Consider the following 17,301-nt stretch of genomic DNA (forward strand, 5'->3'; position numbering starts at 1 on the left):
TTGAAACTAGGTAAGATATGAACCATATATATGTAGGCAATAGGGAAGCAGCTAGTAGACAAGGAATAATTGAAGGTAATTGAGAGTGGAGATGGTAGGGATTCATTCTATTGGAGGAGATAAGATAGAATGAAATCACTTGTGTAGGTAGGGGGATTTGCCTTGGCAAGGAGAAGGGTCATCTTTTCATAAGAGATAGGGGTCAAAGCATAGATAGTGACAGAAGGCATCTGAGTGACTTGGGATGAGGAAGAAGGGAGAAAAAGGAGTCCTCAGCTCCTGAAATAGGAGAAATAGGAGGCAGTTTTCTCAGCTGAGAGGCTGGGAGAAGGAAGGGCCATGGAAGATTTGAGAAGCAATAAAAAGGTTTATAAAAGCCATTGTCATGAATGGGATTGTGAAACAATTAAGAAAAATAAAAGAATCCCAAATGTTTTTGACTCATTTCCATAAATTTGGTCATGGTTCACTTTTTGTTCATTTTCCTCCTTATAACAGAGAATTCTTTGATTACTCAGTCTAGGCTGATGCTATTGGAGTCATTATTAATTTTTTTTAATCTCTTGGCTGTATTGTCCTACCTGAAGTTCTCAAATTCCCAAAAAAACAGGTAAGACTACTTTGATGAATCCTTCCTTAGTTGCTTTTTCCATTTGGACTTTTCTGTCTTGAATTTTGAGAGCATCCTTGCTAAAATTAATGCTATTTTTCAAATTATATTAGATAAGGGCTGCTAAGTGGTATAGCAGATAGAGCACCCGGCCTGGAGTCAGAAAGACAAGTTCATATCTGATCTCAGATACTTACCTAGATATGTGACCCTGGGCAAGTTACTTAACCCTTGCTTGCATAAAAACTGAAGAAGGAAAAAGCAAACCACTCCAGTATCTTTACTTTGAAAACCCCATGTGCAGTTTGTTTCACAGATCATGAAGAATCAGAACAAGACTGAATGACATCACTTATGTGCATATTCTTCTTTCTTTTATAGTGCATATTATTTACACCTTCCAAACTTTGACCATGTGTTAATCATATCCTGTGTGGTCTTTATTTGTATATGGGTGTCCCTTTAGATATCTCTCTCCCTCTCTTTCTCCCTCTCCCTCAAATCTTAGTGCAATTTTAAGCACTAGTATCTTCAAAAGTATAAATCCTGCAAACTTACAAAAAAACTAATTTGGATGTTTAATTTTTTAAATTTCTTTTGTACTTATCTAGTTTTATGTCTTTTAAATAATATTTTTTTAAATTTTTAACAAGATGTGGCATCCTGTCATTATGCATTGCATGTATGACAGTTTCTGCATGACATTTTATCAGATTAGTGAATTAGTAGAGGAGGTCTTCTTGCTTGATCTTAGGTACCTGATCTATCTCCAAGAGACTTTTTATCATAAGTCAAAAATTGACTAGTGTGATGCATATCACAAAATGGTGGTTATATTGAATTTTTTTAAGAAGCAGCATTATTTTGAAATAACCTTTCAAAAGTTTTTTTTTTGGTAAGTTTGTACTGTTTATACTTCTAAAATTATTAAAACTTTAAAATACACTAAGACTTTTGGGACACTATCATATTCTTACTCTAAGTTGTTGTGTTTTTTTTTTTTAACTAACTCAGGCAGTTGACTTTATAAATAGTAATCCACTTCTTTAAGCACTTTTTCTGCTTCCTTTCTAAGTTATACCCAACTGGGGGAATCCTGACAAAGAAAAATTCTTCAAGGATAGCTTTTGGTATAGACTGATGCGAAGTATTTGTTGTATCTGATGTTAATTTCTGTCTAAATAATCCAGAGAAATCCCCCTCTGTATCATCTTTGATCTTGATGTAATTTTGATAATGCTGCAGTTTGAGGACTATTTTTATGTTTTTGTTCTCTCATCCTAGCTCATTTTCTGTGAGCTGGTGGTTTTGGCTAATACTGACTGGAGTTTCTAGTTCTTGTGCAGTTGGGTAAGTTCAGTTCTTTTGGGTAGTTGTGATTTGCCTCCCCCATTTTATTTTTTATATCCCAGTTTTATTTCTTTATGATATATTTTCAGGGTAAAATATATGGGCCTTTTCACTTATATACTGATACTTACCATTGCTTCAGTCCATGCCTGGCACTTGATTGGAGACCAAGCTTTATCAAATGTAGGTAATAAAAATCCATTTGTTATCACAAATTTATTGGCTAGAAAACATAGTAACACAAAAATATATCAGCATTCTGGTGTGAGTGTTTATTAGCTGCTTCTAATGCAGCAGTTTAATGGTCTATATACTTATACATTTTTTTAATTAAAGTTGATGCTTTTTATATTTCCCAAATGAAGAATACAATTAGTAGACATAGTAGAAATTCAGAGTTTAACTTTGACAAGAAGAAATAATTATTTGTTTTTAAATCTTCCTACAGGCTTGTGTATTCTGTCATTTGCTAGCCAGAGGAGTAGCTTTGTTGATCATACCAGTATTTATGTATTTATCTTTCTTCTACATTCATCTGATTGTATTATACCGCTCTGGACCCCATGATCAAATTATGTCTAGTGCTTTCCAAGCCAGCTTGGAGGTAAGAAGAAAAAATAAGGAATAGCACTGTAATTAAAATAACAATCCAGAAATTTGTCCCGTGGAACCGTCACTTAAATAATAACTAACATTTATATAGCATTTTAAGGTTTGCAAAGTGCTTTCCATATACATATTTTATTAAATGATAATTTGATGTAAAAATGCATATAATATTGGTAATCTACCATTTCTTTTTTTTTTTAACCCTTTTAGTCCCTCTTTTTGCAATCAGGAAATCCATTTTGCCTGTGCCTTTTACCTCCATGGTATAATCCTTCCGAACTCCCTTTTTCTTTTTTCTCACTGGCTTTTGAGTTTGATATTATTTCTACATCAAACTGTGCAAGTGTGTGTTCAACCCTCTTTTTTGTTTATTTCAGCTAAGAATGAGGTTCATCTGATGTCCACTTCCCCTCACAACTTCCTTTATCTTTCTATTCTTTTCTATATTAATATATTTCTCTTTTTATCCTCCTTTCTCATCCCATTCTTAAAGCCTTTTAATAACCAGTCTACCTCCAGACCTCTGTTTCTCTTGTTTAACACCCTTAATACACTTTTCAAACATGTATTTTCAGTTCCAAATTCTCCCTTTCTCCACTCCCTTTGCTACCTATCTTAGTAACCTTTGATGACATTAAAGTTCTTATTCTGTTCCTAGGTTTTTCCAGACTCTTATGTTTGTATTTCAAAGTGTAATACAGGCCAGGAAAGGAAGTTACTCCCCCCTACACTGGTGAATTGAAGAGAGGGAGAGAAAGGGTTGAGGGAATGAGAGGGGAGAAGAGGTTGATCTTCCCCCTCTTCCCCTTGGTGAAGGCAACCTGAGTTTGTCTCTCTGAGGGACAGAATATGTCTCCTCAGAATGGTGTTGGGAGGTTAAGGACTGGATGGAGGAGAGGGCTCTAGAGAAATGACTCACTGCTTCTCTTCTTGATCTTAGCTGTTGTTGAGAGGCAGGATAGATCTTCTTGCTTCTGAATCCTCCCAATTCCCCAACTAACACTTTCCTTTTTAGTTGGGTCCACTTCTCAACCCTAGTCTTGAGCTAATGCTCCTCTTTGGGGAGAAGTATGATTTTCCCCAATCTCCAGTCCCCTTCTTTGGTGTCAGAAAATAGGCAGATCTGACCTAATAGTGACACTTTAATAGAGAACCATTCAGGGAAGGAAAAAATTAAAGTTTGGTTAAGGAAAGTGGGTAGCAGGAATCCCTAAAAGCTGGCAGACTGACCTCCCCCCCTCTTCTTAAGGGGTCCAGGCTCTCAACCTCCTTTCTGGTCAGCTGCTGATTGTCTTTATTCCTGTGCTACTCTGGTCAAATTGCTGGGGTTCACGACAAATTGGGGCCAGAGAGGTGGAGAAAATCCTTGGAGAGGATCTTCTCAATAGATAACTTTTTTTCAAAGTCCAATCAATAATAGTTGAGCTGAGCAAGAATTCAGGGGTTCACTAGGAAACTGTCGAGAGGGGCCAGAGGGGATCTCCAGCCACCGAGAGCCTCAGGTCAGGCTCTCAGCTGAAGGAGTCAGAGCTGAAGTGGCAGTTTTTGAGTTCTCTTCAGCCTCTGTTCTCTTTGGAATCCTGGGTCTCTTCCTTCCTGCCTCTCCCTCACATGGGCTGCTTCTTGCTACACTGCATCTAATTTTCTCTCTTTTGCCATTTCTTCTTTTTGCATATTCCTTTCTCTTACAAAAGTAAATACTCAACTGTGGTTTTTGCACCAGAAATGTTGTTTGAAAGCCCCCTATTTGATTAAAGGTCCATCCTCTCCCCTCCCCCACAGGGTTCTACCCAGCTTTGCAAGATATTATTTTTGGTAGTAAACCTTTTGGAACATTGTATGGCAAGATCTCTTATTTTTAATAAAGCTTGCCAAGTTTTTTTTTGTGATTATGACTATCATTCCTATACTTGAGCTCCTTCTTTCCAGAACCAGCTGTATTTTTTCCTTTGATACAGAAGAGTAGGTTTTGGCTATGACATTCCTGGAATTGTTCCTTTTGGGGTTGTTTTTTTTTTAACATTATTTTATTTGGTCATTTCCAAACATTATTCATTGGAAACAAAGATCATTTTCTTTTCTTCCCTCTCCCCCCTCCCACCACCTCTCCCATAGCCGAGGCGCGATTTCACTGGGTATCACGTGTGTTCTTGATTCGAACCCATTTCCATGTTGTTGGTATCTGCATTAGAGTGTTCATTTAGAGTCTCTCCTCAGTCATATCCCCTCCACCCCTGTAGTCAAGCAGTTGCCTTTCCTCTGTGTTTTTACTCCCACAGTTTATCCTCTGCTTGTGGATAGTGTTTTTTAGATCCCTGCAGATTGTTCAGGGACATTACATTGACACCAATGGAGAAGTCCATTACCTTCGATTGTACCACAGTGTATCAGTCTCTGTGTACAATGTTTTCCTGGTTCTGCTCCTTTCGCTCTGCATCACTTCCTGGAGGTTGTTCCAGCCTCCATGGAATTCTTCCACTTTATTATTCCTTTTAGCACAATAGTATTCCATCACCACAAGTGTTTTTGTGCACACTCATCTACATCACAGATGAAAGCGCACAAAGACAATCGTCATCCTCGGTTACTGAGAGCCTATTACTATTCCATCACCAACATATACCACAATTTGTTCAGTCATTCCCCAATTGAAGGGCATTTCCTCATTTTACAATTTTTTGCCACCACAAAGAGAGCAGCTATGAATATTTTTGTACAAGTCTTTTTCCTTATTATCTCTTTGGGGTACAAACCCAGCAGTGCTATGGCTGGATCAAAGGGCAGACAGTCTTTTATTGCCCTTTGGGCATAGTTCCAAATTGTCCTCCAGAATAGTTGGATCAATTCACAACTCCACCAGCAGTGAATTAGTGTCCCTACTTTGCCATGTTTTTGTTTTTTTAAGAGAAGGTAATTGAATTCCTTATATTTAACATTGTCCTGATTCTAATAGTCCTGGGTAATTTTCATTTATGATTTCTTGAAATATTATATCCAGACCTTTTAACAATCAAGGCTGAGAAATAATCTACTGTTTTTAGAATTCTTTCTCCTTGTTTTCCTGTTCAGTTGTTTTTGATAGTAGCTATCATATATTTTCTTCTATTCTTCAATTTTTGAATTTCATTTTAACATTCCTTGAAATCTCAGGGAATAATTGATTGGTTTGGTGTTTATTCTGGTTTTCAAGGATTCCATTCCATTTTTTTTTTATTTTAACCCTTACCTTCCATCTTAGAATCAATACTGTGTATTGGTTCTAAGGCAGAAGAGTGGTAAGGGCTAGACAATAGGGATTAAGTGACTTGCCCAGGGTCACCCAGCTAGGAAGTGTCTGAGGGCGGATTTCAACCTAGGAACTCCCATCTCTAGACCTGGCTCTCAATCCACTGAGCCACCCAGCTGCCCCCAAGGATTCCATTTCTATATCTATTTATTCTCTTTCTCGTTCCTTACTACATATTTTTTTTTAATCTCTTGCTTCATTTCTTCTAGGCATCATCCTTGGGAAAAATCGATTTTTGCTGTTGAGTAGTGTTTTCTTTGATTTACTTATTTTTCCAGTTTTAAGTCTTGCATTAGGGCTGTGTGCCACAGCTGACTCCTCTCCCTGCTATGCTTTTAGGTGAAGTAGTCAGCTCTGTTTTGGTTTTGCGCTGGGTCTCTTGGATTACTGTGCTTATCTCTGCCTCCAAGGGTTCTCTCCTTCTGGATCTTCGAAGTACCAAATGCTGGATCGTTAGGACCTTCTCCAGTATCTCAGAACACAGTGTTAGGGATGTTAGAGCTCCTGAGCTTGGGATATCTTTTTTTGAGGACCATGAAAGATATCCACTATTTGCAAACCTCACCTGAGGACTTTCTGACCACCCTGAGTCTGCTCTGCCCTCAAGAGCTCTCTGCTCTTGCTGCCTCCATGAAGCATATCTCTGATCTCTGGTTGTGATGGGAGGCTACTCAGTTCTTGTCTCTCCTTTCCCACTCCTCCCCACCCCCCTTTTTATGTAGTTCTGAAGTGGAACATTCTTTACTGTAGTTTCTCACTGGATTTCTTGATAATTATTTAATCTGATACAAACTTTAGGGTTTTGCTGTAGTATATGCATAAGAATTGAATGGTTTGCCTTCTCTTAAGGGCACTCATCTTGGTATGAAGTTCTTCATTTTTATTTCTAAAGCATTCTGATTGGCATAGGAGTAAAGGACAAGGCTCTTTTAGATATTCTGTTCTGTAGCTGCTTTGGGCAATTTCAGGGTAGGATGCTTCTAATATATCTTTTGGAATTTTTTATCTTTGTACTGTATTGTTCTATATTTGCTTATACTTTAGACTCATCTTGTAGGTGTGCAAATAGTCATGCAGATTTTTTTTGAACATCACTTTCACATGCATTAATAACATGTATTAAAGGGAAAAAAAACCAGGCTTTTTCCTAGATAGTCTTCCACAACAAACCACATCTTTTTTATCCTATAATTGACTTGAAAGAGGCAGAATTAACAATATTGCATTGTTTTTAGTTTTTATTTTAAAATTCTTTAAAAATAAGCATTTGTTTTCTCCTCCTCCTACCTCTCCTACTAAAAAAATAGAGAATAGCAAAGCCTTTACAACAAATATGCATAGTCGTGTGCTCACTATTTATTGATTACTTTTAAAAAGCATTCAATTTAGGGAAGCTGGGTGGCTCAGTAGATTGAGAGTAAGGCCTGGAAATGGAAGGTTCTGGGTTCAAATTTGGCCTCAGGTACTTCAAGCTATGTGACCCTGGATAAGTCACTTAGCCTCCCATTGCCTAGCCCTTAGCACTCTTCTGCCTTAGAACCAATACACAGTATGGATTCTAAGACAAAAGGTAAGGGTTAAAAAGAAAGGCATTTGATTTCACAGAACAGAACTTACTGATAAATATCAGAAATATGTGGATGCATAAAATCTTATTACTCTAATTTCCTCAGGTAGTTGACAAAATCCAAGAAGACAAGATTCAGCCTCAGAATATCTCAGCTAGTTACAAATGAATGACTTTGTAAGCCTCTTTTACAAAATAATTATTATCTATGGTTGAAATTTTTCCTTTTCTTTTTCAGGGTGGATTAGCTCGGATTACACAAGGCCAGCCACTAGAGGTAGCCTATGGCTCCCAGATCACTTTGAGAAATGTTTTGGGTAAACCCATGCCCTGCTGGCTTCATTCACATAAGAATACTTACCCTATCAGGTAACAACTGGATTTTACAGCTTGAGATAGAGAAACATTTCAGAAATGCATTTGAGAAGATTTGCCTTATAGAACCTGGAGACTGACAAAAAATTCCAGCTCTGCTATGAATTTTTTTTAAACCCTTACTTTTTGTCTTAGAATTGATATATTTTTTAAACTGAGTTTATCTAATTAATTAATTTAGGATATTTTTCCATGGTTACATGATTCATGTTCAATCCCTCTCCTTCCCCCCCATAGCCAATGCTCAATTCCACATATATCATTGAGTAAGACTTATTTCCTTATTATTACTATTTGCTCTAGGGTGATCATTTAGAGTCTCCATCCTCAATCATATCCCCATCGACCCATGTGATCAAGCAGTTGTTTTTCTTCTGTTTCTACTGCCACAGTTCTTTTAGAATTTATATTAAGTATTAGTTCCAAGGCAGAAGTACTGTAGTAAGAGCTAGGCAGTTGGGGTTAAGTGACTTGCCCAGGGTCACACAGCTGGGAAATATCAGCATTGCCCCTTCTGCTATGAATTTTGCAGAGGGATTTATTGAATAACTTTGTTATGCTAATGTTATGATGGTCTCTGTGTCAGAAAACCCAGTAGGGATTAAAAATGAAAAGTAAAAAAGTCATTGTTATATATATTAAAATGTATTCATTTGGGGACTTTTAGGTTGCTTAGTTGATGGAGAGCTAGGCCTAGAGTCTGGAAGACCTGGGTTCAAATTTGGCCTCAGATACTTTCTAGTTGTCTGATCCTGGGCAAGTCACTTGACCCCAATTTCCTAACCTTGATTATTCTTCTGCCTTGGATCCTCTACTTAGTATTGATTCTAAGACAGAAGAAAAGGTTTGTTGTTGTTGTTGTTGCTTTAATTTAAAAAAAGCTCACTCATTTGTCTAATTAAGTGATTAGTCTGAAATAGTGAAGACTTTGCTTTATGTTTAAAGTAATCCACCAAAGTCTTACCTGGTAGACATTCTGCCAGATTTATTCTGAATGAATAAACAAGGATGAATTTTAATGAGCATATTTTAAACTCCCTAGGGATCATTTCCTCCATCCGTAAAATGGAAGAATTGAACTCTTTGAGCCCTACAGTCTCCTTCCACTCAGGGATTCCCTCTAGAGTAATCTTTGCCCATAGAGAGCTAAAGGAAGGAAAGAAGCATTTATTAGGTGCTTATGATATACCAGGCCCTGTGCTAATAATAGACCTTGATGATACAAGTAAAAGCTCCCCCCAAAAAAGACGGTCTCTAACATCAAAGAGCTTACACTCTAATGGAGGAAGATAACACATAAAGGGAAACTAAAAATTAGCAGGAGTTTGGAGAAGGTGATTTTAAAGACCAAAAAATCTGGAATGAGGCCCAGAATGGAATAAGGGTAGGTTAACTTGGACCCCTTCACAAAAATAGAGGCTCTCAGAGGAACACACTGATGGGAGAAGAGGGAATAGGCCTTACAGAGGGATAGTCCAGAATGAGCAGGCCCAGAGGATGGTAAAATGTTACAGAGTGAGGAGGCCTTAGGCACTGGGGGAAGTTCCTGGATGAGATAGCATTAGAGGCATGATTTTGAAGTCCAGAAAGTCAGGATCCAGGATTCTTGAAAGCACTTTATTCTCAAATACTAAAACATTGTTTATATTATTAATTTGTCCTATACATGGAGAAAATATGTGAAATAAAGTTAAACTTGAATGCCTTGGATACCTTTTAATTCAAATGAGATGAGAACAAAGGGAGCTTGGCTGCTAATATGGTTAAAATCCAATTGTTCTTGTCTTCATTCTTCCCTCTCTAGGTATGAGAATGGCCGAGGCAGCTCCCACCAGCAACAAGTGACCTGTTATCCATTCAAAGATGTCAATAACTGGTGGATTGTAAAAGATCCTGGGAAGTGAGTACATTGAAGGAAACTCCCACAGGGGCACCACCAAGTGCTTGGACCTCTGTAGTAATTAGCATCTCTTTACAATAGACATAATTAAAATTTTTTGATCTAGTAGCCAGAAAAATAGTTTCTTGATAATCATAATATATAATTTAGTAATGGAAAATTCTGTTTCTGCTGGGTCGTTAGGAGGAGATGCAGATCCCAGAAAACAGAAAAAGATCATTGTGCTAAGGGGGGATGTTAAAGGTTATCTAGTCAAACTCTGTCATTTTACAGATGATGAAACCCAGGCCCAGCACAAGTAATGAAAGGCAAGGAAACATTCGAATCCATGATCTTTTTTGCTCCAAATCTAGTGCTCTTTCCTCTTGAAAACATGGTCCTCATTTTATATAAGGATTATAATTTGAGTTTTTGTAACTTTAAAATACCTATTTTAGTTTTGCCATAGAGTTAACTTTTCATTCCCCTTTTGTTCACACAAATGGAAAGTAAAACCTCTTTTGTATTAGAGAGATAGTCTTGATATATTGGACAGATGAATAATATTAACAAGATATCTGTGAAATTTTTTTTAATATGTGAGAAACTATTCTCTATAACTAACTTCTGAGAAAACAAAATATTGATTTCCCATTTTATATTTGATTCCATTCTGAAATTGATTATGTTCTATAACTAGCTGAACCATGTCACTTTGTCTCTTGAGTTAAGTTCAGAAGTTCCTGGGTCTGGAAATTCAGTTTTCCCTCTGAGTTAGTTTAAAATTCAGTTGCCCTATAAATCACCTTAGCGCAAAGAAATGTTATCTCTGTACAGCTTTACATGTTGTTGTTCAGTCATTCATTCCTATCCAATTCTTTGTTTCCATGAAGTTTTCTTGGCAAGGATACTAGAGTGGTTTACCATTTCCTTCTCTAGTATATTAAGGCAAATAGAAGTTAAGTGACTTGCTCAGGGTCACACAGCTAGTAAGTGTCCAAGGCTGGCTTTGAACTCAGATCTTCCTTACTCCAGGAGGCCCAGCGCACTATCCACTGAGCCACCTCACTGCTTCCACATCTTTGTATACCCATGTACAATTAAGAGAGAGCTATAATCCCATTAATAGATCTTACAGAATGCAGTTGAGCATCAAGAAATGTTATCTCTTTTCAACCAGTGAGCAGATGGATTCTATCAGTCAACCTTTCCTCTTGTTCTTGCTGCCCATGGCACTTCAGACATTGTAACCACTCATATTCTTGTCCATATGTGATACTGCCTGTTCTTTTGTTGTCTAATACTTTCTAAAACTACATGAAGGCTAGTAAGCCCTACCTTCTGGTCTTGTGACTGACTGATAATTGCCAGCCTTACCAATAAATTGGATTTAGCAAGAAATTGTTTGTAACTCTGTGCCTCAGTTTACCATAATTTCGATCCTGACACTTCACTTCCACTTCTGGGCAGAGAGACAAATATTTTTCTCTGTTAACTAGGCATCAGTTGGTGGTGAACAATCCTCCTCGGCCTGTACGACATGGGGATATTGTGCAGCTGGTCCATGGAATTACCACTCGTTTCCTCAATACGTAAGTGCTCTTACCATTCCCAATCCATTCTCATTGTTTCTCTCCAGGTTCACTTTTTTGCTCAGACATAATTAGATTAGGTGGAAGAAATTGCAGCTTCAGGCTTCTTAATTTTCCTAATTGTTGCACCTAACTTTCATTTGCATAATCAGATTAGAACTCTTCAGTCTAGAAATGGGTATGATTAAAGTATATAAAATTATAACATATTTATATTAGTTGTTTGACAGCTCCAAGAGTATTGGAAGTACAGAATATCCCCTGAACTTTGAAAAAGATACTTTTTAGACAAAGGAAAGTTCTACTTTATGTAGCATTTAGTGAAATGGGCGGTTAGCTAGGTGATACAGTGAATTGGGTACCCAGTTTGAAGCCAGAAAGATTCATCATCCTGAATTCAAATTTGGCCTCATATTACTTACCCTGTTGGCCTCAGTTTCCTCATCTTTAAAATGAGCTAGAGAAAAAAATGTCAAACCACTCTAGTATCTCTGCCAAGAAAATCCCAGATAGGGTCATAAAGAGTCAGACACCACTGAACAATGACTGAAGAAATAAAATGGGCACTTGACAATCTTGAAACATTACATAGGTTTAAAAAGGGTGAACATTTTTTTTATAAAGCTAAAGGAATTTGAAGAGATTTTCCTAATCTTTTGAGGTTCATGTCAAGGAGGGCAATTAAGTCTTTAAAGATATTTTGTTTTGTTTTTCTATTACATATGGGGAAGGTAGACTATTTTTAGCTTTCTACTCCTTAGCCTAAAACATGATCAGGAGGGTGACACAATCTTAAATGCTTTCATCTAGATGTAACTACAGTCATAACTTTATTTAAGGATCTTTTCTAACTACAAATAATAATAGCTAATATTTATATAGTTCTTACTATGTGCTGGGTACTATGCTAATCTCTTTATAATTATTATCTCATTTGATTCTTAAAACATTCAATTATGACTCCCACCTTATAGATGAAGAAACTGAGGCAAACAGGAATTAAATGACTTTTCCAGGGTCAGGTATGTAGGAAGTGTCTGAGGCTGGATTTGAACTCAGGTGTAGTGTGCAATCCACTGTGAACTTCCTACCTTTGTCAAAGCTGTTTTCCACTGTTATGGAAGATATCCTATATAAAACTTAAATAAGAAAGGGAGTATTTAATGATCCTATTTATGAGTGATTTTGTGATGATGCATCAATACTTACATGGCCACCCAAAAGAAATTGACCTCATAATCCACAAAGGAAAATACAAAAGGATGAAGATCCAGTTGGGTGGGCAACTCATTAAGCTAGTAGTGTATCTTAGATAGATGCTGCAGCTGAATTCTGAAAAGGGTTGAGCTACTAGCAATAAAGTCAAAGGACTAAGGATCTCACTTCCTGAAAGAAAACAAGAAGAATTTTGCTTTGTTCTGTATTGTATATGATATTTTGCTTTTCTGCCACAGACAGGTATTGAATATCTCTGCTTAAAGTATAAGCTATTTCTGGGGCAGTGAGGTTGCTCAGTGGATAGTGAGCCAGGCCTAGAGATTGAACCTCCTGGGTTCAAACCTGGCCTCAGACACTTTCTAGCTGTGTGACCTTGAGCAAGTCACTTCAAACCAATTGCCTAGCTGTTCTAGTTCTTTGCCTTAGAATTGATATCAATTTGAAGGCAGAAGGTAAAGGTTTAAAAAAATTTTTTTTAAATAATATACAAAGAGGATAAATTGAAGACAATCTCTGAGGAAAAGGACTAAGATTAAAGAAGACCGAGTGAGGGTTCTTTTAAGAGATAGGACTTAGCTGAAACTTTCAGGAAACCATAGTTAACAGATGAGGAGGCAGAAAGTTCCCAGCCTGAGGAACAGCCAGTAAAAACATCCAGAGTCAAAAGATGGAACATCTTATTTAAGTAATAGCCCAGAGACCAGTATTACTATGTTGAAAGCAAGAGTTGGGAGTTTGAACTGCTTTAAAAGTCTAACAGGCAAAATTGGGACATTAATGCATTGCTGGTAGAGTTGTGAATTGATCTCGCCATTCTGGAGGGCAATTTGGAACTATGCCCAAAGGGCTTTAAAGACTGTCCGCCCTTTGATCCAGCCATAGCACTGCTGGGTTTGTACCCCAAAGAGATAATAAGGAAAAAAGACTTGTACAAGAATATTCATAGCTGTGCTCTTTGTGGTGGCAAAAAATTGGAAAATGAGGGGATGCCCTTCAATTGGGGAATGGCTGAACAAATTGTGGTATGTGTTGGTGATGGAATACTATTGTGCAAAAAGGAATAATAAAGTGGAGGAATTCCATGGAGACTGGAACAACCTCCAGGAAGTGATGCAGAGCGAGAGGAGCAGAACCAGGAGAACATTGTACACAGAGACAGATACACTGTGGTACGAACCTAATGTAATGGACTTCTCTACTAGCAGCAATGCAATGATCCAGGACAATTCTGAGGGACTCATGAGAAAGAACACTATCCACGTCCAGAGGAAGAACTGTGGGAGCAGAAACACAGAAGAAAAACAATTGCTTGATCACATGGTTTGATGGGGATATGATTGGGGATGTAGATTCTAAGCGATCACTCCAGTGCAAATATCAATAATAGGGAAATAGGTCTTGATCAATGACACATGTTAAACCCAGTGGAATTGCCTGTTGGCTACGGGAAGGGGGGGGGTGGAAGGAGGGGAGGGAAAGAACATGAGTCTTGTAACCATGGAAAATATTCTAAATCATCTAATTAAATAAAATTTAAAAAAAAACTGTCTAACAGAAGGTTTAATATTTGATCCTGGAGGAGCAAAGACTGGTGATGAAAGCTAAGGAGAACAAAGTGGTTTTAAATTTTCATTGAGGGAGATAAGGTGAAAGAAAGGATAGGATGAATGGCAGCTCAGAACAGATGGTTCATGGATAATAATGGTTGAAGAGAAAACAGAAAACTGCTCAGCTCTTATTTTTTTTCTGTTTTCTGTGTTGAGAATGATCTTTGTACTGAAATGGGCATATACAAATATTGGTAATAAGTCAATAACCGAGATAAATAAGGAGATAAAAGGAGAATGCCTAGATGTCTTTTATTGATTCATGTTATTTGGCCCAGGGGACCTGAAACTGCAAGTACTGAAAAAACTAGGAGAGGTAATTACCAAGCCTTTGTCCATGATCTCTGACAAAGAAGGACTGAAGGGGGACAAATATTTTTATTTTTTTATTTTACAGTATGAAAGACGATGGTGTCTGTAAACTATTAGGCTTGATTTCTATTCCTGGAAAAAGTCTAGAATACATTATTTAATCAGGGACAACTGAGTGGTGCAGTAGATAGAGCACTGAACTTGGTGTCAAGGAAGATCTGGGTTCAAATCCAGCTTACAGCCGTTACTAGCTATGTGGCCTTGGACAAGTCATTTAATTTTTAGCTACCTCAGTTTCTTTAACTGTAAAATGGTATAATAACATCTATTTTCCAGGGTTCTTAAGAGAATGAAATGAGACATAAAGTGATTTATAAAACTTAAGCATTATATATATATATATATATGTATATATATATATATATACACACACACATATATATGTATATATATATAAACACTAATTATAATTAATTTTTTCACTTTATTGGTATCTTTTGTTTTTCTATCACCTCCATTTCCAAATATCTGTTTCCTCTCTCATGCCAACTGAAGAATAAAGAAGAGCAAGACCAAATAGCGTATCAAATTAAGTTTGTTAAAATATGGTTTACCCTATGCCCATTTGTCTGCTATTTCTGCAAAGAAGTGAGAGAAATGCATTTCCTTAACTCTTCTTGGGGCCTAGTTTGTTCATTACAATTACATAATCTGCTTTCATTTTAAATTTTAAAATGAAAGTAAATTTAACAATGTATTATTAAAAGAATGGTTCCTGAACACCTAGAAAAGGAAGTGGTGATTGCGAATGATACAGCCTAGGAGAAGATAGTTGTGCTAGTTTACTGCTGATGGTATTGTGAATTGCTTCAACCATTTTTGAAAACAATTTGGAATTTTGTATTGACAGTTACCAAATCTGCCTTTGAAGCAGAAATCCCATTACTAGGACTGTATCCCCAAAGAGGTTAGAAAGAGTCTATATGTACAGAAATAATCATAACAACAGTTCTTTAGATAATAAAAAGAAATCTAGAAATAAAACACTTTCCTGGTTATCAGGAAATGGCTGAATAAGGTGTTATGTGAATAGTGGAATATTAAGGGATGATGAATTCAGAGAAATGTAGATTTGTATATGTAATGTTAGAACTAGTGGTACTGGCTCTTTGAAGAGTTTCAGGATTCAGATGATGTCCTGGGTCATACCACAGCTAAGTGCTTATGGGCTGAGACAGTAGAGAAGTTTCTGTACCTGGGGCTGGTTGCAAGTCAAAGGGAGTTGTACAGGAAGCATCAGAGGAAGAAGCTTCTGAAAGGAAAGGATTCCCTGAAAGACCCAAACCAGGAGGATCTGAGGGAAGAGGAGGAGAACCAGCTGCTGGAGAAAGATGGTGAGGAGGATGAAGAGGGCCCAGAGGCATTATAACTGGAAAGATAATCAATGCACATACCCCAGAGCCTTAGGCAAATTCTACAGGAGGAAGACTTCTTTGCCCCTCTTCTCTGGCTCCAGAATTGCCTAATTTGAATAAACTAGTAACTGGGAGAAAGCTGGCTACACCCAGGCAGTGTTTTTGCTGTCTTTGACAGAGAAGAAAGAGTATGCACTGGAGAACCAGAACTAGAAGCCGCTGAGAAAGTTAGAGATTCTGCCCCTCGCCTCAGAACAGGAGATTTTCTGGAAAGTTCTGGCCAACCTGAGCTCTGTACTGCTGCAGAAAGCAATTGGATTTTTGGGTTCAGAAGGGCCCTGAGCCACAGTCTGCTGATCTAAGAGCAAGGACCTCGGAAGGAGAAGCTGGCTTATGACACAGGTGTCAGCCAAAAAATGGAAGATTGATATAGGGTCACCAGAAGGAGAAGCTAGAAAGGAGCTATCAAATTCTGGACTCCAGAAGCTACAACTACTACATAGTGATGGGGGCAGGAGAAGGATGAAATAAAAAAACAAAGATTCTGACCCAGACTCCTGAGGCCCCAAGAATCCACAAGAGAAGGTGGTTTCTGATCAAGAATGAAGATGACTAAGGAGCTGGCTCTGTCTGGCAGACTTTGGTGCAACCTACTACACTTGATTTGATCCCAAATTCCAAGAAGCAATTGATGCGACATGAGAGGATGCCCCAGCACTATTCCCAATAGCTAACTCCCAAACAGAGCCAAGATGCTGGGGTGACTTGACAGAGGCAGCAATGGATGTTTCCTCCTTGAAGTTTTCACTTGGGGAGCCTTCATTCCAGTTTCTAGGATATGTAACTGCAAAAATATGGTTTGCCAAGCCTGTGAATTGCCAAAACTGTAAAGGTTTCAGTCAAACTGTAAAGATAATTTTTAGTGTCTTGATTTATATTAAAAATAAGTGGTCACCATGGGAAAATTCCCAAATATGAAAATACCCAAGTCGGCTGGGTTTTATGGAGATTTTAATTAATACAAATGAAGGAATTAAGGGAAGAGAGAGAGAGAGAGAGAGAGAGAGAGAGAGTCAGTCTTTATCACTCACCACAAGATCGTCCCAAGCAAGCTCCAGTCCTTCACTGAAATCCTCAACTCCTGAACTGAGTTTTTTAAAGAGAATTTTCTCTTATGCCGCCTCCCCTAAATTTTCACATCTACCAATCATAGTAGACGCTTTTTCCCAGGACTGCCCATTCTTAGTTCTCATCACTCTTTAGTTCTCACCTTCTCTGGGTATATTATATCTTCTGAGTATTTCTCATCTCTTTTGCTAAGCTTTCCTTTTGTAAGTTGCTTGACCTTTTAGTGATTAATTTAACCTTTATAGGTACTTAGCACCCTTTTGTAGTAGATCTAAAAATAGACCACCTAGCTTAGGGTTTTTGCTTCACTATAAATATGAATTGGGGAGTTTTCATTGTTCAATCAGGAATTT

General features: G+C 37.6%; 1 protein-coding gene across 7 annotated transcripts in view; it reads left to right on the forward strand.

Annotated features, from left to right (window-relative positions):
- POMT1 (protein O-mannosyltransferase 1) overlaps window positions 1-17,301 on the forward strand; it is a 45,597-nt gene that overhangs the window by 8,697 nt on the left and 19,599 nt on the right. For 6 of the 7 annotated variants that reach the window (XR_458357.3, XR_008915348.1, XR_008915349.1 and 3 more), the window contains exons 6-12: window positions 499-610; window positions 1,895-1,960; window positions 2,050-2,143; window positions 2,409-2,564; window positions 7,661-7,791; window positions 9,602-9,697; window positions 11,176-11,268. Coding sequence is in view for 4 of the 7 variants with exons in the window: in XM_007475175.3 (XP_007475237.1) it covers window positions 499-610; window positions 1,895-1,960; window positions 2,050-2,143; window positions 2,409-2,564; window positions 7,661-7,791; window positions 9,602-9,697; window positions 11,176-11,268 (748 nt within the window). In the remaining 3 variants the exon portion in view is untranslated. The remainder of the gene's footprint in view (window positions 1-498; window positions 611-1,894; window positions 1,961-2,049; window positions 2,144-2,408; window positions 2,565-7,660; window positions 7,792-9,601; window positions 9,698-11,175; window positions 11,269-17,301) is intronic. The other variant, XM_056812593.1, reaches the window with a different exon arrangement.

The sequence above is a fragment of the Monodelphis domestica genome, chromosome 1 (assembly GCF_027887165.1).
Source record: "Monodelphis domestica isolate mMonDom1 chromosome 1, mMonDom1.pri, whole genome shotgun sequence".
Classification (NCBI taxonomy): domain Eukaryota; kingdom Metazoa; phylum Chordata; class Mammalia; order Didelphimorphia; family Didelphidae; genus Monodelphis; species Monodelphis domestica.